Source organism: Larimichthys crocea, chromosome XVI, assembly GCF_000972845.2.
Source record: "Larimichthys crocea isolate SSNF chromosome XVI, L_crocea_2.0, whole genome shotgun sequence".
NCBI lineage: Eukaryota > Metazoa > Chordata > Actinopteri > Sciaenidae > Larimichthys > Larimichthys crocea.
In genome coordinates, this window is record NC_040026.1 from 11917063 (window position 1) to 11942222 (window position 25160).

Here is a 25160-nt window from a genome sequence, read left to right on the forward strand (position 1 = left end):
ATTTTCTCATGCATAATTAGCTCACATGCATACTATTATTTTGTAGATTTATGGAGAAATCCACCTAAAAACACCACAACTGGCAACCTGCGTTGGATTCATTTATTGTTTCTGACCAGCAAGACTTAGAAAATATAGGACATCAGTAACTAAAGAATAAATAAATGATATTGGTTACAGAAACATTGGCGGACCAAGAACTTAACAAAGCGGCAACACTTTTTAAAAAATTTAAAATGAGTCCTGGAAGATACTGAACAGCACATATTGACAATATTGAACAATGCAAATTTATTTAAAGCTACATTAAAGGTACTTGCATGTTTAAAGTGTAACTTAACAGCAGACCTCTCTGGTTGAAAATGCCAACCCTGTTTCAGATCCAGCCTTACTTAAATGTGTGGTTTGACGTGGTCAGTATGTTTTGTTGCGCTTGTAACCACACCCAAAAGTGATTTCACAGGGTCCTGGAGTACATCTGTACATCACAACTATCAGGTTAAACTACCAGAGTTTAACAAACAAACAAACAAACACAGAGTTCCTCTTTCAGAGGTTAGCTAACTCACACCATTAAAGAATGACACATATGTCATTTTTCTCACTGTGCTATAGTTGGAACCTCCTTTGCCTGTGATAGTGGAGGAAGTGGTGGGGGGCAGTTTGGGGCTTTGAGTCCAGCCTTTTTCGGCGGCGGCTTTTTGATGATGGACTGAGTTCGGGGTGCGGGTACCGGCGGGGCCTTTTTGTCCGCTATGGTGGGGATTGGAGAGGCCTGGAGTTTGGGAGGTCCCGGAGGTCCCGGAGGTCCTGGTGGTCTGGGTTTAGAGAACTGAACTGCCAACTGCTCGTTTGGTTGGATAGGTTTGTTCATGTTGAAAGATCTTTTTGCTGTAGGATGAGAAAAAGAAGACAGTGCGATTATAAGGAAGAGAACCTGAGAGCAACCAATTTAAGAAAATTCACATCGTCATCCACAACACAGATTATCCGTGTGATTGAGGATCATGAAACCAGACTATGCTGAAATAGAAACTATTATCTTCCTCAAAATGAAAAGTTGAATTCAAAAGTCTTACTTGGTCTGTTATAACCAGTAGTTTACAGTAGCTAACGTTAGCTAACTTTTCAAACAATATTTCTGTGTAACTGGCATCGATTACGAAGCTTTTATAATGCATTACTTGCATGCTTATCCTATACTTGTCACATGTGGCCACAGTGACAGCTGTTAAAGCAGCAAACAGTTTGAAATTTTGTGAATTTACTGAAACTTTAAAGACATTGTGCAAATATTAGAGGCAGCCTATTTGACATGAAACTAAATAATAATAATAATAATACTTAAATCAGCCAAACAGAATGATTTCATTAAAGAATTTGGTATCAATGTGTTTTTAATATTTTACATGTAAATAGTATGAAAACAGTGATAAATATAGTTAATACAGTCCAATGTGATAAGTGTCTACATACTTTTGATATTCTTATAGAAACTCAGGACGAAAATATGATGTATTACCCAATCTGATTGTCAGTCTTTATCAGTCTGTGTTTTAAATGTTTATCAGCATTTAGACAGCCACAAAGTTGAAGGAAGGAAGTCTAACATCTGTCTGACTGGCTGCTAAGTAGAAAAAGTTTTTTTTTTAAAGAGTTTGTCATGGGAATTAGTTCTGTGGTCAGACAAACATATCAGGATGAGAAGACGGAAAAATAAGGGAAAGCATTTTATCCTCAACCCGCCAGTGAGGCAGTTACAACAATGTGAGCGATGACGCATGACTGTTGAGACTGATATTTTGGTCATTGGTGTAAGACTTCCTGTTTCCTGTCTACTTCCTGGTTGTTACAACATGAGCAGTAAATTTATTTTCTCTCTGTCAGCTTGACCCAACAAGCCACCACTTTGACTTTGAGAGAGGAAAAGGGTGGAAGCAAATAATCTGATCAGGACATTACACAATAGAGTCATATAAATAATGAGACATGCCCTCAGCCCCAGAACAACAATGAACGAAGGGGCTGCTATTGCTATAGGAACATACTGTAGGGCCACTTAAAGGGGTAATACTAATATTACTTGTTATGACGATCTTCGTCTTCATGCTTCAAACAGAAAGTCTGCATCTACCAGCCAGTAAGGTTGAAAAGACACTATTGTTTTGCATTACAACTGTGTTTTTGAAGCTTAGACCAAACTAGGAACTGGCTTGCTCCTTGTTACTCAACAAGTTTCGAGTTGAGTTTGACTTACGTTTATACGGTGAAGTGATCTTCACAAATGCTCTGGGAGAGTCTGGCGGTGCCTCCAAAATTGGCTCCAGCTGGCCCTGATCCGTGGACTGCTTCTGAGTGGGACTCTTCATCTGACCTGGGTTTGGCGCTATTGGTCCTGTTGATTTAGGAAGCGGAGCTGGGCCCTGGTTTTCTGGCGTGCTTAAGGCAGCAGCAGAAGTGTTGGGGGCCACAGTGGGGCTGGGGTCGAGGGAGTACGAGCTGCTGGTTGTTATGTTTTGAAGTGTTGTAGTATCAGCTACAGGGCTGGCCCAAGTGGAGGTGCTGCGACTCAGAGAGCCAGATTTCACAAGGAAGAAACCACCACTGTCCTGAGAGGCTGTGCTGATGGAGGAAAGTAGACAATGGTTAATGTAATTTAGGTCCATGAGGTCATCTCTTTGAGGCTGCAGCATGAATACAGTTTGTACAGAGTGGTACCTGTTTGTCTTTGAGAGAGAGAGGTGAAAAGAGGAGCAGGAGGAGGCTGTAGACGATGAGGAGGAGACTGTTCTGCTCAGTTTCTCCTTTTCTGAGATCAGAGATTGGGCAACAGGAGCCGACAGGGTCCCGTCAGGGATCTCGGGCAGTTCTGGGATCTCAAAGGATATATCTGACCAAAACAGAACAATGTGAAAATACATACAAATTATCAGTGCTACTTCAAATAGACATGAATTCCTAATAGGTCTAGCTTATTATAGGTTGTATATAGCTTTTGGCCATCATTCATATTGGTAATAAAATAATTGTACTTGAAGTCTGACATTGATAACAAAAAGTCAAATCGGGTGAGAAACAGGAGCAGTCAAATGATGAGATGTAAGCTGGATCTTATTTTAAAAACTAAAACCACCCCGACTGCATTACCTCTGCAATGGGTGCATTGACTTTCAGTTTTAACTCCAAATAAAGGTCAAATTTGCAGTTGCAAGAGTGTCTGCAGCAGCACCCTGCATAAGGAGCTAAAGTACCGTCAATGGTTTGTTGTTGTTATTAACAACTAATATATTCACAATGTGTCAATAGGATCTTACAGCTATTTTTTGATGTTGTAATGATGCCGCCATATTCTTAAGTTTTAGCAGTTACTGGAATTGGAAAAGTACAAGTTACACAATTATGCACAAGTACAGTTATCTTATTTGCTTTGAGAACAAAATCCACTAAAGAAGTATCAAAGTTGTAATAAACCCTTTATAGACTGAATGCTGCCGTCACATAAAGAGGGTCCATGTCCGTGTTTGTGTACCTTCGGGGAAGAGGCTGGAGCTGTACTGAATAAGAGGCTCAATGACCGTCACCACTTGGACTGAAGAAGCTGATGCCATGTCAAACAGAGCAGCTTCCCTAAAGAGGCAGAGACGTACAGAAGATATGAGTTCAGACTTCAGAATATTAATTCTGTTCTTCAGAGTTAGAGAGAAAGAGTCATCATGTAGTTTTTTGTTCAAAATTCCACCAGTTGTCAACCAACTCTTTAACCACTGAGAGTATTGTTGCAGTCTCTTCCTGCATTCAATGCACGAAAATCATCATCAGAGTGCAAAAATAGCGTTAGCCTAGAAAACCATCCTTTGCTGGTTGTCTGCCAAAAGGATCTTGCGGTTTAGTTTCATGTGACCAGCTGTTCTGGTTGATGAAATATGTCACCAATGCTCATCCCTATTACTGTTATTAGAACACAAAGATGATGAAAGAGGAAGAGCAGGCTGGACGAGGGATGTGTGTGAATGCTCAATGGTGATTGATGTGGTCACTGCATACCCTTCGGCTCTCGGCCAGAGCAGGTTTGGCCCCAGGACGATGGCAATGTTACTGGGTGTCATTTTGTTTACAGCCTGCTGCTCAGACAACAGAGACAGGAACTGGACCAGGTACCTGACAGGAAGAAAGTGGAAATAAACAAATAGAGTCAGGTCAAAGGGATGAAGTTAAAGGAGTATAAAACAATACTGCTTTGAGCTAAATGCTCGTAACACTCAAAAAGTTGAGTATGGAACGCTTCGCACTTCTCACCCTCAGTGGTCACCATTTTTGGCTACGTAATGAAAGGGGAGGGACCAGCAGCATTGTAAAAATGGCGGTCAAGGAAGCTGCTGGAGCTGAAGTGGTTGTGGTGAATACCGTAACATACAAATGCAAGTTGTACATATGTTTTATGTTTATATTTGTGCAGTCAAAAGTTTGTGCTAATGCTCCACCCTGGTGAAATTTGGTGAAAAAGAAGAACAAGTGGCAAAATATATTAAATATATTAAGTACACAATGGTTGTACTCGAATTGAGACAATATGAAGCTGCTGAAATTAGCGCACTACGCCAAGAAGTACATATTGTACACAGAGTCACAGTATAGAGGCGTACTAACGGAAGTATCCGCATTGAGACACAGCGTTAGTTTGTAGTGTTAACATGCAACCAATGCCAATTACAGTAGCACCAAACACAAAATGTCAACCTCAAGGTGCAGGAAACAGTCAGTATAGTTCATTCATATGTGTTAAATAATGTTGAGATAACCACATGAAAACAATGCGTAAACACCTGAGGTTGTTGTAGTTTTCAGGTGGCAGTTTCTTCAGAAGTACTTTGAACTGCTCCAGTTTCTCTGTCAGGTCTTTTTCCCTGTGAGGAAAGAGATGAAACTCAAGAAACAGGCTTGAAAAGCACAGGAAAAATGAGAGATAAATAGTGTAGATGTTTAACGCACCCTGCAGCTTTAAACCAGTCATTGTAGAGTTCAAAGGTCATTAGAGGTTCAGGAAGCTCTCGCAGGTAACATTTCAAAGCACCTGTCACGACACATTCAGAGACAAATCATCACAAGTTGCAGTTAAACAAGCTGAAGTCATATATTAACCTAATTACTGCACATTCTTGTGTTATATTAATATATAGATTAGTGCTGTCAAAATTAACGCGTTAATTTTGTCGATTAATTTTAAAGAATTAACGCGTTAAAAAAAATTAACGCAATTAACGCGGTTTTGTTTACTTCCGGTGGCGGCCGCCATTTTGGATGTGGCAAAGTAGAGCTCTGTTTCCCAGATATATGAGTGTGTTTGTGTGGAACGGGTGTATAAGAGGCATTAACTTAAAGCCCCTACGGAGACTGCGACTGCGCGGTCGCCCACATTGCCCATAGCTAAAACCGGCCCTGCTTGTATTAGTTTACAGGCAGATCTGCCACATCCAATATGGCGGACACGGTAACGTAACGCAGCAACGGACCAACCTGCTCAATGAGGCATCTATGTATATGTCTATGATCTATCCTAACTAAAGGAGAGTCTGTGATTATGGTCTAGATCTATCCTAACTAAAGGAGAGTCTATGGCGGAAAGATGGATAAGGACGAACTTTTAGGGGGAACATTTCATTTTAAAAAGTTGCCCGATGGCTCGTTGGACAAAAACAAGGCAATTTGCACAGTTTGCAAAGCCAAATTTAAATTCCACAGAAGTAACAGGACTTTAACATATCACCTCAAAGCAAAACACCCAGTCTACACTAACACTACAGGAGTGTGACACTCGTCAGTATATTTCCTCATTCTGGCTTTTTTTTATTTGCACTGTGCATATGTGCACCTCAAGCCAATAAAATGAATGAATTTAAATATACTTTCTCTGTGTTTATTCTACATTAATTTGATCATTTTACATAAATAAATATTCATTATAAGCTTCAGTCTCAGAAAAATGCATTTAATTTATTGATACATTTATTGATAGATTAATCGCGATTAATTAGAGAAATTTTTGCGATTAATTAGTTAATTTTTTTTAATCGATTGACAGCCCTAATATAGATATATAATAGTAATCAGTAAACCCTGATATTGGCTGTTTTCTCTCTCACTGTTCACCTATGCCAGTCTTACATTACTCTTCTAAAAATTCTCTCGCATGCAGAAGTCATGCATTTAACATTACTGGAAGCTGCGACAGGGGCTGTTTTTGGAGGTAACAGAAGAGGAAGTGGGTAGTTAGAATGGGTCGCGAAAGTCACATTGGCAACAACAGAAACTCAAACTCCACTAAAAGGAAATAAAAAAAGAAAAAGAAATGGGCACATCATTTACCGGCCACAGCATGAGGGTCCATGCTGAACTCGCTGTGGTCAACCGTTTCTTGATCCAAACAGGTCTTCAGCCTCTTCACCACTGAGGCTGCTGCTGCCAGACGAAACAGACCCTGAGGGACAAAAAGAGCTGAAGTCAACACCAGCCGTGCCGAGTTCAAGTCAATTCCAAGACCAGGTCTAGTGGTGTTTAAGTCATAGACCAGATGCAAATAAAGGCTGAAACCAAAAAACCAGAGCCATGCACGTGACAATTAACAGTCCATTAACAGTTTGCAAAAGATTACATATGCTGCATACAAAAGTCTACATAATACTAATACACTTTTTTAGTAGTCAGTCACACATATTTCCATACTTAGACTTGCTATTTTGAGAACATGAGTGTGACAGTTGTTCATCGAAATGCTGCGTATTATATGTTAGTTGAGTGTGGAACCACCGACACTGTGAAAATAGTGGCGTCAGAAGCTGCTACGGCTGAAGAGGTTGTGGTGGATACCACAATACACAAATGTAAGTTTGACTCGAATGGACCCAGTTTTAATTCTTCGTGGGAGCAGAAGAAGAAGAAGAAAAGGCGGTAGATGTTAGACACTCTACACGCTACACCAGGAGGTACACAGTTTACACAGTGAACTACACATGTATAAATGTTACGGTCCTTATTTAACTTTGTCCAGTGTCCAGTGTCCACAGACACAGCTGTTCTTTGTGTTTGTGTTATACGTCTTCTTAGCATGCTGACATTAGCATTTATTAACATTTATTAACATCTGTATACTTGTTTTCAGACTGACATTTCATTCAAATAAATGCAGTCAAAATGTTCTAGACATTTCTTTAAGTACAATGCCCAGACGTATATCTTCAAACTGGGTTTTAAGAGAAAAGAGAAAAATCTGATAATCTCAAAGTAAACACTAAAGTCCTACATAATATGCATCTGATGTGTTGGAGATAATGTGGTTCATTTGAGGCAAATCACCTCCACATATTTTGGACTGCCCCAAACTGAGTTTATAATGAAATGGCATTCACAAAGGCTCATATACTACTGAACTACTGCTGCAGGACTTTTTAGCAAGTTTTTTTAGCAAGTAAAAAAACCAAAAACATAGATCAATGTTGGAAACGTCAAATTCTACTAAATTGTAAACAGCCTTGACTCTTCTGACGTGTCATGAAATACATGGAGGCATGTGGTTTGTGGTTATGTGGGTGAGTTTACATGTGCATGTGTGCAAATGTGTTAAAGCTGTACATGTGGAAGGGTGGATATTTAAGCCATGAAGTTTTCCTGAGGACTGACTTATGGCCCACAAGAACTTTTGTCTTTAATACATCTCCCTGTAGGTGCTTTGTGATGGAGTAAACTACAAGGTTAAGCAGAATCACTGTGAACCCTGTAGTCTCATCTCGTCAGCCCTACCTCCTCTCTCATGCCCGTTCTCAGCAGCATGTGAATACACTCCTGGATGGGCACAGCGATATCCCTGTTGCTTTCAAATAGATGAGAGAGCAGAGGCTCCCCGTAGACCTTATGGTTAGAGAGGCTTAGCGGTGGCCCTGCAAAATAAGATAACAAGTACACAGTGGAAGTGAGAACAGATGAAATACTGCAATAACAGTGCAGTAAATGAGTGCACAGGCTGGTGCAAAGTCACGGCACCTTTCTGACTGTGATTCTCTTTGAGTTCGCTGATGTTCTTATTCAGAAACTCGTGTGAATTTTTGTGGTACTCTGCCTGTAGCTCGAGAAGCTATAGTCAGAGAAACGAAAGAAGGAGATGGGGTAGTTAAACGCGGTTTTGTGCAAAATAACATTTAGTTTGCGACTGCAACTCACACGGATAAAGTAGTTAGCGTAGTCGTCTTCCTTAGTTGCAAAGTGATACAGATCTGCAGAGTACTGGTCCTAGAGAGAAAAACACAGAGGTCAGAGGTCAAGGCTATCCTAATGATTTCAGATTCAGATACTTGCTGCAGGTCAGGTGGTTGTAAAAGCAAACACGCGTACCTTGATGTTCTCCAACTTCCTCCAAGCTTCTTCCACTTCCTCCCTGAGCACATCTTGCTTCGCCTGGGGACCAGTGCTGGCTTGGCTCCTGTGGAAAATGTGGTGTTAGCTTTTTTGACAGTGGAGAAATGTAGCGCTGACCGAGGCTCTGTAACTCACCTGCTCCTCGCATTGTTCCAATCTGTCCTGAGCTTTGCAAACTGCTTCTTGTTCTTGAGAATCTCTGGTAAATCCTCCTAAAGGAAAAAAAAAAACAGAAACATTTCTCTCTTTATAAACTGTGCTCATGTTCTGGCATGCATTTACACGATGTAAAGCAGCTGTGGTCATATGAAGAGCTGCGATCAGATGGTTTATTTTAGCTTCTGTTCACACATAGACCTCACTCTCACCTCACTGAGCTTGTTGAGCGGCTCCAGAACTGTCTTCTCCACTTTCATCTCAAAGTCTGCCAGCATGTTGGCCAACATCTTCTCCATGAAACAGCACATCTCCAACACCTTCCTGCCACACACACACACACACATATATTTTTTCAGATGGAGGTCAGAAAATGTTTTTGAAGGAAACCATCAACCACAAACACAGGAGGCTCTTTGCACAGTGCAGAGAACTTGCAACAAGGTGAAAATATATATATATCAGTAGCTACCTTAACAGAGTCACAAAACTATAAATAAAACACCTGAATAGTCACAAGTTGTGGGAAGTATATTGGATCCTCTTTCTATTTTATCCAGAACTGAAAACCACTCTGCTAAAGTCATGAGGTTTACACATGACAGCAGTCATAAAGGCTGTTATTAAGAGTTCAAGTCAAGAGCACGGAGGATGGATGGATGACTGCAGAGGATCAAACCTGTCACCTGATAGAGGACTCTGCATCAAAGTCTTTGAGGCTCTCGGCCATGCTGATGGACAGCAGCATCAGGGGGAGCTTTTTCTGTGGAGACGGAAGTAGATGTAACACCGTCCACCAGACAATTCAATGTGTATCTGACTTTTTTCTAATGAATGTAGTAGTTTCCGTACCATCCGTTTTTCGGCCTCCAGTCCTGGTTGACTCTGCATGCAGCCCTGCAGCTTCTTGTATAGGACCTGAGCCGCCTTCTTGGCTGGTTCCACTCGCTGGTCCACCTTCATTCAGAAACAATGTGACCAGTTAACCAGCAGAAAAGCTTGTGTACATGTTAGTGTCTGAGGTACATGAAACTCTGTGGAGATGTTTATCAATGAGTCCAACTTCTGGTCATCAACTTTAAAAAAAAACGGCGTAAAATATGTATATATATGACATGTGCAATGACTTGATAGCTGAATTTAAGTGGGTGTGTCTTCTAAATCTCGTGGAACAATAAAGTTTGAATTAAAATATAATCAAATGCAGCTGAAGCTATAAAGTAATGTATAAAGCAGTCGTTTGTGAATAATAAGTCAATTATAGAAAATATGAAACAGAATTTCTCACCACAACCAGGTCCTCGTGTAGAAGTTCAGAGGCATCTTGTGACCTGCAGAAGTGTTTGTTGTGTTGGTTAATGAACATACAGGTAACATTCAGACAAACTAAATATTCAACTACAATTTTGATATTTGAATGTCCTTTTATTATTATTTAGGGCTGTAATTTAAACGTATTTGTCTTTGTGAAAAGTGCCTATCTTAATACTCTAAAGCCAAAGAAAGCAAAAACTCTAGCAAATGCTTGACACCACTCAGATAACCACCTACAAATCCAACACTTTATATCTTGTTTGTTTAATCTCAACAAAAATAACTCTTTTGCTGAAATAAGTGAACTGGATACTGGTGTCAACTTTATATTTAATGTACAGATGTGTATCAATCACTAACTCTCAGCAAGAAAGCAAAAAAGTATGCTTTCCAAAATGCTAAACTCTGTCATAACATCATTTATAAAAATGGTGGTGGTTACTATATTACATTTTGAAAAACAAAACAGTAAAACTACTGTGCTGCCTTCATTTGTTAGTGGGACAGTCTGTAAGAAGGCAGATAATACTGAGATGATATATATAATGATATAAAATAAATAAATACATATATAACATAAAAACCACTGCAGAGGGTCTGTAGTTTAACATTTACGAGCTCTTGATATATCTGCTGCTTCACAATGAGGACATTTTTAGGTCAGCCAACAATCTAAACCTGGAGCGTGAGGGCTGCAGCTGTGGTTTTAGTTCAGTACCAACTCTGTGAGAGGAGGGAGGAGGTGAAACAGCAAAAAAAAAAAAAAAAAAAACCTCTTGCACCTTTGCTATGGTGCACATTCGAGAGAAACAAAACAAAATCCTCTGCATCTTTCAGAACACCTTCAGGCTTGTGTCACAACAAAAGGAAGCCCAACCCAGTTCGCAAAGAGGTTAGATAAGCTTGAGCACCTCCAAAGTGTAGCAGCTTCTTACTTCCCCCTGTGAACCTGACATCTGATGTTTGACACAAAGAGGAGAATTCCCCCGATGTGTTTGAACCACTGTCCGGTTCCCTTTTTTTTTTTTTCTCTCTGACTCTCATTTCAACTTTTCTTTTTAATTCATCCACAAAGAGTAAAATGACATCAGAGCATGTGAACAGACGTACTGCATGCTTTCTTAGGAAAATAGAAGTGTTGTGGTGGCGTGTGTTGTAGAGAAATCAACCATCGGTTCAGAGAGTGAAGAGAAAGTGCACAGGAGCCTAAGATGCCTAATGAAAGGATTATTAAAATTGAATCAGGGAGAATGGAGGATTAATCAATACGCTTGTTGTTCCATCATGTCGCCTCAATTCTGAAGAAGCTGTCCTCTCAGGCTTATTGATTTGCCCTTAGTATAGTGACACAAAGAGACACAAGCCCCCCATGCTGGGAAATGAAGCCAATGCATAAGTGCTAAAAACTGTAATTCCTCGAGCAGCTGCTTGAGACAGGTTGCAGAAGAGAGTCAATCTCCATAAGCAGCCATATTAAAACGCCCAACTGCACAGCAGGAATAAACATGTTTACAACCTGATTCAGGCAACAGTTTTGGTCATAGCTAATTTTCCTGTTCATGACAACTGTTTCCTTTAATTCACCTGTTCGGATGATTAAGGCTCAAAGCTACAGTTTCTTCTGCAAACTGGGAGGCAGAAGAAACTGCACATCCAACACGATAGATAGATAGATAGATAGATAGATAGATAGATAGATAGATAGATAGATAGATAGATAGATAGATAGATAGATAGATAGATAGATAGATAGAGATACTTTATTGATCCCGAAGGAAATTAAGGTGTCCAGCAGCATATACATGTAACACATTACACAAAATCAACATATCAAAAAAACGCATAGCACATACACACACTGCACAAAAACAACACATCCAGCCTATCAGTCATTGCACATGCCCTGCATACATACATACATTCACTCAACTGTCTTTCAAAACATCAGGTAGTAAAATGTCATAAAAATAGAAAAAATGTCATACTGGTAAAATGCGTGACCTGGTAATGAATAAATAAATAAATATTAGTGCAATATTAGTGCAAAACAAGGTCATGATTGGGGGTGGGATGTGGTGCACAGTTTTGAGAAAGGGAAGGAGAGAGAGGTAGGAGTAGAGTTATTGCACAGTAATAGTTCAGTTATTGTCTGATGAATTAATTTTGCACGTCAGCTATGTAGTTAGTGTGTGTGTAGCACTCTGTGCATTCTTTATACTGTCATTGGACACAACTACTCGATGTCCCTAAATGATCATACTTATTGCATCTACAGTCTAATGGTCTGACTTTATCTGACTCTGTAGAGGCTTCTACATTATGTACCTATCTGTTGTGCTGAAGCAGTGAGACAGCCCTATCCTCTGACCTCAGTCACTATAGTAACAATCAGAATAGTGTCTGCTTTCCTAAACACAAACATACAGCTGCTCCGAATCTCACCTAGTGAAGTCAGTCTCTCCATAACAATTTTAAGATTTAACACTATCCATACAGTGACCTCAAGGTATGCTTGATCCTGTGTAACTTCCATATGTGTACTAGAATAGAAAATTCCCTCAGTGTGTGTGTATGTGTATTTTGTTCAGCACAGATGTAATGGAGGTTACGGTCTGACCACAGTGGCATAAAGAAGTGAAAAATAAGTGATACACTGATGTATAACACTAATCTAAGCATACACAGGGTACAGTACATGTAAGGAGTCTAGGCATGTGCATTTGTTTTATTTTTGGACGTGCGTTGTAGGTCGCAGAGTCAGAACTGAGAACTGGGTGAAGAGTTGAGCTGTTGTGGTTAAAGCCTGCGCTGTTCTGCTGCAGATGCACACTGTGTAGGTTTATTATTATTAAACCAGAGTGCGTCAGAGGTATAGAGGCAGCATGGCCTGCACACAAACACACACCTACACCCTGCTGCAGGAAAGTTTGTTCCAAGAAAACCCGATTGAGGTGTGATTTCATCACCTACTCATTTATGTTAGTCACTCTCACCTGTATGCACAAATGTTCCAGATCAGAGGTATTTCAACCTGTTTAGCACATCAAGGAACATATTTTATTTCTCAAAGTTTTGTTTCTCTCGAAGAGATGCCACAACAGATTTTCAACCTCCGCTTAGACACACCCTGCCTTCATGTGTGTAGCCAACATACACCACAAACTCGACTGTGTCCGCTGAGGCGTGTACTGAATCTCTCTCTGGCTTTCGCATGTGAAAGAGCATGAGGTTTCCCTCAAAGCCCAAACAGCATGATTCACCTAAAAGAGGAACCAGCAACTGTGTGCATGCCAGCTTTTACACACTTTTTCAACACGGCAATTGCAAGTGCCGAAAACGAGAAGCTGGAAACAAAAGCAGAATGCAACATTTCTTCAGAGCAGAATCTGGCGCCGAGATGAAAAAAAAAAAAAACTCTCCAGTATAGCAGGTTATGAGGCACTCAGTGAAAGTTCATAGTGGATTTCAAGGAAATAGCATAAGGTTTGTTAAAGTTTTTAGAAGTGAAATGATCCACCTTAAAACTGTGATGTAGATTCACAGAAGGAGCTTTAAAGTGACTGTAGCTAGGAAGTGACAATTAACGGGAAGGGGGTAAATGATAAAGTGTAATGGTGGCATGAGTACAGTCATAGTCATAGTTACAGCAATATCTAGAGCTGACATTAGTTACCATAAGCTATTGGTCATACCAGACCAGATGTAATGTGTCACAGTAAATTGCTTATCAATTGAACTTTCATTTACAAGAGGAAGCTTTCTTGTTTTAAAAGTTACACAGTGACACAAAATTTAAATCCTTAAAAATATAATTTTCCACCCTGACATGGTCACATGTTGAATCACAAGACCAAATTCCTGTCCTACATCAAAAATAATGACACTTTTGGATTCACACAACATCTCGAAAACCCCTGAGTTCAGTGTACATGTGAGTGTGAGAGCCTCAGCATGTGTTTATCACAGTTTCAACGTGACACAGAGTATCAGTGGAGACATATATCAGATCAAAGCACTTACTTTGCCAGAGAGCCAAACTGCTTCAGGATGCTCAGAGACTGCCGGAGCATGCTGGCAGTGAAGTCTAACCAGCTTTTCTACCTGACCTTTTCAGTCCGGCTCAGCCTCACAAGATATCCTGCTTCACAAAAAAAAAGACGTCCACACCATGCAGGGTCCTGCTGTGTTACTTCATCAGGGACAGAAGCTTCTCTGTGTGGTGTTTTTCTACGTGTGCGTGTCTGAGCCGTCAGTTTTTGTTCTTGTTTCAAGAGCGCGCTCTTAAGTCACATCTCACACAAACTAGTGAGTGAGGAAGTTGCACAGATGAAGTGTCGGCCGTGGGGGGGGATTTTTTTCATCAGCTTAGATTGTCACACATAGAGATTAGTGTGTAACGATGCTTTTTTTGTGTGTGATTTGGTGTTTTCTGAGATTATAATGACAAAATCCTAACCAACATTTGTTTCATATTCAGTTTTAAAGAAAGAACTACTTCCTCAAACTGTATGAGAGGGTAAATCATTTATTTAACACTCATGGAAAGTAGATTGACATCTAATAAATAATTTAAATCATAATTTGTGCAGTTTTGTGCAACAGGTCTGCTTGTAACTGGAGTCATTCACTCTTAAACTGTCCTCCTGGCAGGTTGTGGTTGGTGTGTACTTCTGTAAATTCTGACAATATGTGTTTAAGAGTTAAAGGGATGTGAAAAGACCCAAAGAGGAAACTATGAGCAGTGCTTAATGTCACTGTATCTTTTTTTTAAAACTGGAAATGATCTGAAAATCATTTTGATTTCAATATGTATTTGTTGACTTTTAAGTCGTTATTTTTCCTGCAATTGTTGCCAGTGGAAACAGGCTCTAAACACAACACTGACATATTAACACACTTTTGTGCTAAGTCGAACTTGTTAAACAAACTACATTCATACATTTCTGCTCTGTTTTTCTGAATTTACAACTTATCTCATAATTCCAGGAAAGGTTTTCTCAGGGACCGGTCTCAACACAAATCCCATAACCAACCTCCAGCTTGTTCCAGAGGGCCCAAGCAGGGATATCTTCCCCTGAGCCCTTGTTACTCTGTTGGAGCACCAGACCAAGGGAGGGAGGTGTGACCCGTGCCCAAGGCCACATCCCTGTTCCTGGCTGGGACTAGAGAGATTCTATTAACAGTGACTCCTCTATTAAACGTCTTTATTCTTGCTGCAATGGATGATTATAAACTATGGTGAACCACACGTCTCTCATCTGCGTCCAGGCATAACCTCAACTGTGACTTCCAGTGACCACTCAAAGCACTTTTACACTACATATCTCATCCACGTGCATTCATACACTTCATTGGCTGCCATGCAAGGTGCAAACTGCTCATCAGTTTTGGGAGCAAACCATAGACTAGCCGGGGATCTAATCGATCATACCTCCTGAGCCACAGTGTCCCTCCCTGTACCCAAAGATTTGTGGACACAGGAGGATGGCTGAGAACAGGCATTTGGCTGTGGTTATGGGCCAGGCTGACGTCCTCCTTCTGGTTCTTCAATGGTGTATCAAGGAGTGAAGACGTAGAGAGCTCCCCCTGCAGCTAGAGGCTGTCTCAGCGCCAGTGTTTGGGACTTTGTTTTCAGGCTTAGAAGACAGATGCCTGCCTTTGTCCACTGGAGTGTGCTGGAGGTTGGTTATGGGTGCCTGCTGGAGCTATCTTGTTGATTCAGTAAAAAAGAAAGGTTATCTCATCCTGATTCTTTTCACCATAATTCACAAAGGACTGATTGCACAGCAGACATTCTGACATGTCTTAGCAGGAAACTCGCATTTCACCTAATGGAACTGAGCCATTGTACCTGTTATTAAGCACACCTGTGTGCTGCTTGAAACTTTGCAGAATCAGTTGTGTGATTGGTTGTTGCTTTGAACAGCCAATCACATAACTGATTAACAAATAAAGACTATGGGATAACATGGCATTATGAAATAAACCAGTAACTGAATGGCTTTATGAAAGTAAAACAGACACTGGAAATAAAGTCTGAACTAGAAATAAATCACCTATAATACAATAATAGATTTTTTCTCATTTGGTTTCTACATTTACCTTGAAACACATCTTGTAGTTTGCCACCCTCACATTACACTGCACATACAGTATTAAAAATACAAGTATGTGAGGAGGATCACAGAATAACATTTCATAAAGATTAACTTAAAATGTCTTGGATTGTTTTATTTCATGTTTGTGCTGTACTATGTATGTAGTCTGTAATACGATTACGTTAGTTACTGTACATGTATTTCATATCGAACACTTTGATTCTCCTCAAGTGTGCAAGGTTTAACACTGCATGTTTGCAGAGGGAGGAGCTCACCTGCAATCTCAACCCTGAAACATTTCAGTAAACGGTACAGCCTGAAGCAAGGCTCTGCAGACAGATAAAACACCTGGCATCTCCTAGTACCAAGTTTTGAGGTTAGTAAATCCTCATGTGTGCTTCATGTTGACATCTAATCCTCTGTATAAACTTTCACTTTGGATTTTCTCAAAAATAGCATCCAAAGTTTAATTCCATTAAATGTTGGCAGTGCATGAAGAACTGCACACAGATGTTTTATGTGGAGGTTGTACTAAACCTGTGGTCTGTTAGATGCTGCAGTCTAGTGGCGAGAACAGCAAAATGCACAGAGCGATCAAACACCCTGTTTGCTTTAAATAAATGGCATCATTAGGACAAACGAGTCTATTGTGAATTGATTCTGGATCTGACAACTAAACACTGAACAAAATGAATAACTATAAACGACAGCTGCTTTAGGTGAGCGACTGAAAAAGCAGCAATATTTGAACACTAGATACAAAACACAACAGTCGTTTATTTATTAATGAATTTATTTTTAAAATGACTTCAAATACACGATGGAAAACTTGAGGAATTTTTACGCTGTGGCTACATTTCTCACCCTTTGTGGTTTCAACCATTTGTTCTTGAAGCTACTTCCATATTATAGGGAATACTGTTCTCCTGATCAAGGCACGTCCAAATCCCCCAGAGGCCGAGTCGCCAGTTTATCACATACACTCGTGTATGTGTACCCAATAAACTAACTCGGCGTAGGTTCTTTGTAGCACTTTAATTACAGGAGAAAGACAGTGAACTGGTCTTGTGTAAACTTTGAAAAGGCAACAAAGACACAACAAAGACCCTCCTACAGAACCACAGAGGATCCCATCAGAAACAGGGCAAGGCCACAGTTACTGAGGCAGTTTGAGACAATGCTTACCGGCACTGATATTCAACAACTTAAAAATGCTTATTATAGGCAATTCAAGTAACATTCCTGGTACTTTAAGTGAAGTGAGTACAAAACACGTGTTGAAATACGTTTGAAATGATACCAATAAGATGATTGAAGTGAGAAAAAGCAAAAGAAGCTAAATATTTTCTGCTCTCTGGATGTGGTGTGAGGACAGCTAACTCTTCCTACTGTAAATTGAAGGGGCTCTCAAATAAGGCAAAACCGACACCAACTAAAAGCTGATGGAAAAAGCAGAATGTTGGAATAACGTTTGTATTGGTGGAAAGAAAACTCTTTAAATCTTTAGAAAATTATACCAATGTCTTGTGCAACATAGCCACAAATACTAATCTACATCGTATAATTCCTATATATCAGTTTATCCTCGGAATAGTGTTCTTTTCTCCATCTGACACTGATTTGTCATCTTACAAAACAGGCGGAAAAATGGAAGGAAAAGTAAAGCACCAAAGAAATCCTTTGCGCACGCTCACTTTAATATCTGTCCAGTCATTAAGTAAACTTGTATTAGGTAACCTTGTCAATATATATGAATCAAAAAAAAGAAGAGCTATAACTTCAGCAGCTTTAGAATTAAAACCATGGTGGGTGGTGAAGAGTGAAGAGGCCGTGAAGCACTTGGAAAACCTGTGATTATCTCCACTTTAAGACTTTTAAAGAAAACTAGAGGCATCCCAAATGTTGCATTCCTCTTCATCTCGCTTTGCTCCACCCGTTTTTCCCTGTCCTGACCACACTGCCGTGGAAGACCCACGCCCCTCCTGATTTGAAATGAGGGACAGGAGTTCAGGAGCACCCCTGATCTGATGCCACTCGAATTGGTCCCCTCCCCGTTCTCTTCCTCCTCCTCCATCTCCACCTCCTCCAGATCTCCTTCTCTTGCCATCCACCTGAGACTGAAGTGCATGTTGAAGCGTTCGGATGGAGGACTAGCGCTTTCCTTTGGCTTCTTCGGCATCTTTTTCTGACAGAAACAGAGAGATTGTGTCAGGCTTTGAGTTTCACAGAGCGTGTTGGAAAGAGCGTGCTTTAGTGTAACTTAACGGTGCTGTTTGGGGTGTAAACTGTTGTTGACCGTCTTCTCACCTTTCCTGAGTTCGTCTCTCTTCTTGGCGGCTTCCTCCCTCTGTTTCTTGATAATGGCCAATCTGGCCAGGTCGGCCCTGGCCTGGTCGGTCTTCCCCTCAAGATGGAGCTTCATGTAACGCTCCTTTGATTTCTGCTTCTCTATCTCCTCTCTGACAGAGAAAAACAGGACATACACACACACACATAAGACAAAGTGATAAAAATAACAGCCTGATGTCAGTGACTAGGGCGTGATTTCAGATTTTCCTGAGTGCAACACCCACCTCTCTCTGCGAGACAGCTCTCTGGGAGCAGTGACGTCTACTTCGGCCACCTTCTTGCTTTTCTGAGACACACGGTTGGGATTTTCAATCTCTATAAGCCCCTCTACTCCGCTCCTCTTCCTGGACTGTGTGCGAAAAGAAACATCTTTGTAACATCAGCGAGACTAAAACCCACCAACAAAGCTAAGCTATTATATATCGCCAGAGGCTGGTAAGATATTTTTTTGTGCGCCTGCTTCTGCCAGTCATTGTCTGGGTGTAGTTTATTCATCCAAACACACATTCAAACAGAGCCGTTGCATTGTTCATTGTGTGTTTTCTTAATTCCCTCTGATGACTGGCCAAAACTAACTTTTGCACATTTAGAGGGCAAGCAGGCGCAATAGAGGAGTAAATTCCTAAAATCATTCAACCACTAAAAGATTAACACTAAGGACAAATCTAAACCTGTACGATCGTGTTCAGCTCCTACCGTCAAGTGTTAGACCAAGTAGTTTCACCGCTAAAACAACATCGTAGAACATCACTCACGTCAGATTCATCTTCGCTGCTGCTCTCTTCCTCCGAGTCTGAATCGCTCCCTTTCTCTGCACCGGCGTTTGCCTCCTGTTAACACACATACACATATATATATGCATTCAGATCACATCTGACCTCGTACCTCGAACTCTGTGTCTGTCTGTAAAACGACGTTTCACTCACCAGCTCTCTCTGTGCTTTCATCTGTCGGTCAATCTCTTCGGGGTTGCTGAATTGCTTCCCTCGACCCTTGTGGCCCTTTTTCCCTGTAACGCAAGTTGACAAGAGAGAGAAATCATTTTCACTATCAACCGTACAAAGGAGTATGATTCAATACTCATCCCTTGATGCTGAGATGAGTGGTCTAAACTTAAGCCTAAACTTAAGTTGTGGTGATGCAATACTGGATGGCATTGTGTTATGCAGCTGTTGCTGTTATTATGTACAAAACACCTCTGGGATGAGTTTCCAGTACAGTTCAGAACTGTATTTAGAGTTATACATATAAGTGGGTCTCATGTTATTACAGTGTGTGTGTGTGTTAGAGAGAGATGAGGTTATGACGTTTGCTCAGGGCCGGCTCCCTTCACACTGCCAAACGTCATGGCAAGTGAGTGTACATGAACACGTAGCTGGAGGACACTCTCACAAAACATTAGTATTGAAGTATGTGTACGTACTAACAATCCCAGCCGAGCAGCAGTCAGAGGAAGTGTTGATAAGTGTGTGTCGGTGAGCCGGAGCCGTCTCCGGTGCACATGGTAGTGGCGGCTAAACACAAACGGCCACAATTCAAACCGTCAGAGCGGTTTCAGACGTTGAAAAAGACCGACAGGCAGTCAGCTGTGTCCGTGTGAACACATTAAAGCTACTAACCACCGGTGTGTTTGTTTGTCTTTCCTGCAAATACACCCCTGCTAACCGGTTAGCATGCTACGAGCTAAGCATGTGTGACTTCAACGGGGATTCTCCGGCTAACAACTCGCTAGCTCAGATTAGCCGGCTAAAAAAAATGTAGCATGTTACAAGAACTATAAGAATAATAATACTCACCGCCTCGGGGCATTATTAAAAGTGATGTTTATACAAGGGAAGTCCCGTATTATATGGATGGATAATCTGATGGCCGTAGAGGCAAAGCCGATGGTTTAAAGTCCCAGAAGAAAAGGCTACAGATGACTTCGTCTCTCCCGCTGTCGGCTGCGCAAACGTCGAAACAACTGCATTCACTCACGACAGCGCGCGCCTGCGCAGTTAGAACCATTCGACCAATCGGCGCGCTGCAGTATTTAACTGACGTGTACGTCAACCAATCAGAGCAAGAGGAGACATCCGATTCATAAAAGACCGTAGCTGCCACTGACAGGGACACCTAATTGATTTTTTTAATGCATGGTTTTATTAGTATGTGCAGTGCTACTGAAAAGTAAATGTCCGGGAGCTACATGCTTACGAAAACACAGACACTGAAACAAACTACATTCTACAAGGGGAAGAACTATGGTCATTAAATCATAGTATTGATGTAATCAGGTTATATTATTGTATAAAAGATATATTAGTGATGCACAAAGATACAAACACTAGATGCTACTCGGTATATTAATAGCACATGATCATGATCTCATGGTAATGATGTATTATATCTTCTCTCAAAGTGTTGTTTTTTTTGTTACACTACTGTTTGCAAGGTCAAAATAAACTTACAAATGATTATTTCTATATATGACTTTTGATTATATTACATATGACACTATCTTATGACTTGTTTCTCTACACTTCTTATTTATGAGTCATTTCTTATCCACCTTGTGTACACAAGCTGCTGTGACAAGTAAATTTCCCTGGTGTGGGATCACACACAGTCTATCTCATCTTATTGCTGTTCACATATTACGTGGAGCTGGATTAGAAGTCAAAATATTTAACAAAATACTCTGTTGAGTTGTAATCAGTGATCAGAGTTAAAGACAAACCACACTCATCTAAAGCTCAGTTTTCAAAGTATGACTTCAAAAAGCAGTAATATTGTAAAAACTGAATGAAAAACTGATTCCCCTTTGATAGATTTTTTACTTTTATTCTGAATAGAAAACACAATAAATACAAAAAACTCTTAAAGAGAAACCGTCAGCTTTATACTAGCCGTACAGATGTCAAAGATATAGAAAATACGCTGTGTGTTGAACAAAGAGGTTCACAGTTGTTTTAAATGTATAATGATTAAACAGATGCAAAACATGACAAATAAAAAAATCACTAGATCAGATTCAGCGGCAGCTGCTTTTCTAATAAAAACACTTTCTCATTATGAGAAAGCAAGAGCACTTTTTTTTTGTCATTTCTTCCTTCGATGTTGAGTCTTTATATCTTCCACTTCTTTCTCCATCAGGTGGAACTCGACGGTCGTCTCTGTCAACTAGAAGGCAAAGATTAAAAAAAAATAAAAATCAGTTATTTAACACTGAGTTAGATCAACCGTTGAACTGGAAGTTAAGTGTATAATTAAAATGTATTAAGCATTTATAACAAAACCAAACAGTATTGGAAGCCTGCTGAACCTATGTTACAATTATAGTTATGGAGCCTGAGGAAGGTGATATCTGAAAAATTTCACACATGACATAAGTTTTTTTCCCTAGCTCAGACTCAGAAATACTTTCAATTATTTTTGTTACAATACTCCAGGTATACAAACAACATATGTTAAACAAGTAATCATCTATTGGGAACAATATGTATATATATATATAAAACTATATATAAAATATACAGTATGTTGCAGCTCTATTGTAAGGGCATAAACCAAATTTGCTCAGTTCTTACCATATCCAGGAGAATTTCAATCTTGAGTTTCAGGAGGTTGTTCTCTTCCTCCAGCTGCACATTCCTTTTCTTAAGCCGCTGCAATTCCCTACCAGAGGCATTCCCACCAGACTCTGGTTGCACAAAAAAACAACAACAAGGATTAATGTTTGTGTTTGGCCATTCAGAGATCAACAGTGGTCAGCAGATATGCACAGCACTGCGTCCTTGTCCAAGTATAATAATTCAGGTAATTACCTGTTATCCACTGCCCTTCTTCAAATTTCCAGCTTTGACCTCCAATGTTCATCACAGGGGGTCCATACTCAAGGCCCAGCTCGACTTCTCTTGTTGAACGATCCAACTGAAAAGGACGAGGAGGTAAACAAATAAACACCTTTTACACAATCTGCATCTCAGCTCACGTCAAAACACGTCCTTTAAGCCGTTCACTTCACTTTAACCTCAAGGTGTGTCCTATCGAGTGAACAATGTAGTTTACTGATGGATAAGTAAGTACCCTGAACTCACCGTGTGAAGGCTGGACAGAGATGCAGATTTACGAGGCGGTGTCTTCTTCGGACTGAACGCGTTTCCAAAGAGCGGCATCTTTAGTGACTTTTTAAGGTCCTGTGTAAAAGATATTACACAAATTAATATTTTTAAAGATATCAATGACGCGGAGCCACACTGTGTGTGTTTATCGTCGCTAACTGGTACGCTACTGAGCTAATGCTAGGTGGCTAACACTCGTACCACTCATACCTGACATTAAATTGAACCTGTCGACTGCCTCACAGGTGGGTTAGTAGTTGTTGTGTCACTGAAAACAAACAGGTCATATATTTACCTCCATACAGACTATTTATTTAAATTCTTAACGCGGTGGTTGAAATGAGTTTCTCTCCGAACAAAACCATGCTTGCTACTGCGCATGTGTGAACGTTCCATTTGTCTAAAAGAGACAACACTGTGAAATAACGCGCTGTTTTAATATAAAACAGCGAGGAAGGATTGCCAACACCAGCGAGTTTAGGCTCCTAATGTGTAACTCTGCGCTTGAATGTTCTAAATATGGTGTTGTGTGCACATTTTTATAGTCAAACTCGCATTCGGGTTAATATGAACATCCCTATTTAGGAGAGCTAATGGAATGGTCCATGTAACGTAAACGCATCACCATGGTGATCGCGTCACTTGGCCTTTCCAGACAGTAATATTCACGCCCACATTGTGTATTCAGAGAAATTAGTTGAGAAATCAAATCTATAATCAAATATATAAAAATATACAAATGAGAGCACAAAAAAAATAAGAACGGATTTGATGATATAAGTGACTGTGACCCCGCCTTTTCTTTATATAGCCCCAGTGGCCTAATGGATAAGGCACTGGCCTCCTAAGCCAGGGATTGTGGGTTCGAGTCCCATCTGGGGTGATCGTTCTTTTTCTCTGAAATATCACCTTATACGTGGATCATTCAGACAATAACTATGGGGAGATGAGAGATTTTTTCAATTAAGTAAAAGTATCAGCAACCGAAAAACGCAAGCTTCATCGACACAAAGAAACACACATTTCACCGTCCCTCGCCGCACAAGTAACCATAGAAACAACGATTTAATAAGATTAATTATTCAGAAACATCACTGACCGAGAGTGGGCTAAGATAACAGCCGACATAGAAAAGAAGAGCTTCGAAGTGTTCGTACACACAGCACATCGGCTGCATCAGTGCAAACTTACCGTCAGATACATGCTGTGGTGTGGTTGTAGTAGTTCAACTCCAATATAAATCAGCTGCTGTTGTTTATGCGGCAATAGCATATGGCAAACAGTTCATGCTGTCACCTAGCTACATTTTATATTAAGCATTCCATTCTATTCACTCATGTAGTCACATGTATTTATTTTCCAAATCTGACATAATAATTTGCCTTAAAATACCACCTGAATATATGTTTAAGCAATTACTCTTGAAATGTCCCTTAATGTTTACTAATATTTACTGGGAGAAAGCAGTAAATTTACTTTCTACGTTTATGTCCAACTGACTAATCAATGTGAACCATGTGTTAGTCTATAAAGATGAATATAGTATAGAATAGATACTTTATTGATCCCACGAGGGAAAATGCACTATTATATAATATTAAGTCACTTACTAGTTTTATGTTCTAGATAATGAATGAGAATCAGAAAATAGCACCATATATTCTGTTTATAGCATTCTTTCTCTTTAACAAGGCACAGCTAAAGATGCCCTCACCCATGAATGATGAGTCATGGGTGTCCAGGCCGGTCAGCATCATTTTAAACATGCAGCAGTGAGAGTCTGTTTTCATGCTCATTGATGAAAATTGACTGGACTGCATGTCTGTGGGTGTCTGTGAGTAAATCTATTCTATAGCCTACATTCATTTTATATAAATCAGTTACAATCAACACGCAATCTTTTGCAAATTATTACATTTTAAAACAATCTTGCAAAACAAGTGAAGGTCACTTTTACTCACCAAGTGTTCTGTTTCATTTAGTTTTGTACATACTCACATTCAAGATCATACCTACGTATATTGGCAGCAATAGGTCTCATCCTGGCTTTATCTTTTCTACAGCTGTGTCCTACAGTGGTTAATATGCTTTTTAGCTAAGACCTCCCTACTTTTATTTAAAGTAAAAATTCATATTTTAGGATACTGGTTGATGCATTGGTGCCAGCTTCACCAGTACTGTCTCTTGTCAAACACTAGAGTCTATCCTAAATGCAAAAATGACATTTACACATGCAATGATTGATGAATTCTGAATTTAGGACCAGTGAAACAGAGGTGATCAAGAGCGACCCCTTCTGGTAGCATCTGGGACAGATCCTGGCCCAGCTGGACGGACTCCATGCTGGAGCTGCACAGTGGGGCCAAAAGCAAACACAGAGAGGTGTGTGTGTGTTGAAGAGGTGGTGAGAGAGTTGTCACAGTATCATTTCATTCATCTCTGCCGCTTGCTCCCTCCGTCCTGCCCAGCCTCCATCAGCGCTTACATTCCAGTTTCTCAATGGTGTCGGCAACCTACTGGCCCTCGTCCCGGTTCTGACGCCTCGCTCCAGCTCCTCCACAGGGACGTGTGCTTTCAGGATGCCAGGCCACTGCACTGCTCTCATTAAAGTTAGGCCAAGCTCATTTGGCTCACTTAGGAAGCCTCAAAGTAGGAAGCCTAATTAGTTTTATTGTCGGCCCTTGAGCATGGGGTTTCCTCCTCTAAAGTGTCATTCAGTTAGTGTAAAAGGCCA

At 40.3% G+C, this 25160-nt stretch overlaps 3 protein-coding genes and 1 non-coding gene across 6 annotated transcripts; 1 reads left to right on the forward strand and 3 right to left on the reverse strand.

Moving 5' to 3' along the window:
* Positions 1–87: 87 nt before the first annotated feature.
* On the reverse strand, positions 88–14174 carry sh3bp1 (SH3-domain binding protein 1). Its single transcript, XM_010730771.3, has 18 exons — positions 13897–14174; positions 9851–9893; positions 9415–9519; positions 9249–9325; positions 8775–8886; positions 8542–8618; positions 8383–8470; positions 8212–8280; positions 8035–8125; positions 7795–7931; positions 6364–6475; positions 4990–5071; positions 4824–4904; positions 4045–4158; positions 3530–3627; positions 2719–2890; positions 2258–2622; positions 88–891 (listed from the first exon to the last, which is right to left on the reverse strand). The coding sequence occupies exons 1-18, from the start codon at positions 13944–13946 to the stop codon at positions 602–604; spliced, it is 2163 nt and encodes a 720-aa protein (XP_010729073.3). The 5' UTR covers positions 13947–14174; the 3' UTR covers positions 88–601.
* A 3361-nt stretch (positions 14175–17535) lies between these two features.
* pdap1a (pdgfa associated protein 1a) lies at positions 17536–20323 on the reverse strand. The gene is made up of 6 exons (XM_010730770.3): positions 20120–20323; positions 19250–19332; positions 19079–19153; positions 18548–18672; positions 18282–18433; positions 17536–18159 (listed from the first exon to the last, which is right to left on the reverse strand). Exons 1-6 carry the CDS (start codon positions 20130–20132, stop codon positions 18125–18127), a joined length of 483 nt encoding a protein of 160 aa, XP_010729072.1. The 5' UTR covers positions 20133–20323; the 3' UTR covers positions 17536–18124.
* Positions 20324–21125: 802 nt separating this feature from the next.
* On the reverse strand, positions 21126–23718 carry cby1 (chibby 1, beta catenin antagonist). Of its 3 annotated transcripts, none has more exons than XM_019269519.2 (5): positions 23618–23718; positions 22403–22501; positions 22130–22235; positions 21893–22005; positions 21126–21485 (listed from the first exon to the last, which is right to left on the reverse strand). In XM_019269519.2, exons 1-5 carry the CDS (start codon positions 23696–23698, stop codon positions 21405–21407), a joined length of 480 nt encoding a protein of 159 aa, XP_019125064.2. In that variant the 5' UTR covers positions 23699–23718; the 3' UTR covers positions 21126–21404. The 3 variants fall into 3 exon arrangements, with proteins under 3 accessions (XP_019125064.2, XP_019125065.1, XP_019125066.1); XM_019269520.2 differs by lacking the exon at positions 23618–23718 and adding an exon at positions 22722–22855; XM_019269521.2 differs by lacking the exon at positions 23618–23718 and adding an exon at positions 22637–22822.
* Positions 23237–23309, forward strand: trnar-ccu (transfer RNA arginine (anticodon CCU)). The gene has a single exon. It is a non-coding gene; the product is annotated as a tRNA-Arg (tRNA).
* Positions 23719–25160: the final 1442 nt, after the last annotated feature.

What these genes read in the sequence shown, in the direction of transcription:
- cby1 (XM_019269519.2), bottom strand. Translation starts at nt 23,698, where the DNA reads ATGCTATTGCCGCATAAACAACAGCAGCTGATTTATATTGGAGTTGAA. An exon ending in ACCACAGCATGTATCTGACG is followed by an intron (nt 22,502 to 23,617) that starts GTAAGTTTGCAC and finishes TCTTTTACACAG; the next exon opens with GACCTTAAAAAGTCACTAAA. An exon ending in AGAAGGGCAGTGGATAACAG is followed by an intron (nt 22,006 to 22,129) that starts GTAATTACCTGA and finishes TTGTGCAACCAG; the next exon opens with AGTCTGGTGGGAATGCCTCT.
- sh3bp1 (XM_010730771.3), bottom strand. Translation starts at nt 13,946, where the DNA reads ATGCTCCGGCAGTCTCTGAGCATCCTGAAGCAGTTTGGCTCTCTGGCA. An exon ending in TACACGAGGACCTGGTTGTG is followed by an intron (nt 9,520 to 9,850) that starts GTGAGAAATTCT and finishes TTCTGAATGAAG; the next exon opens with GTGGACCAGCGAGTGGAACC. An exon ending in ACGCTAACTACTTTATCCGT is followed by an intron (nt 8,126 to 8,211) that starts GTGAGTTGCAGT and finishes CTCTGACTATAG; the next exon opens with CTTCTCGAGCTACAGGCAGA.
- pdap1a (XM_010730770.3), bottom strand. An exon ending in GCAGCGAAGATGAATCTGAC is followed by an intron (nt 18,673 to 19,078) that starts GTGAGTGATGTT and finishes TTTCGCACACAG; the next exon opens with TCCAGGAAGAGGAGCGGAGT. An exon ending in GAGAGACGAACTCAGGAAAG is followed by an intron (nt 18,160 to 18,281) that starts GTGAGAAGACGG and finishes TGTTTCTGTCAG; the next exon opens with AAAAAGATGCCGAAGAAGCC.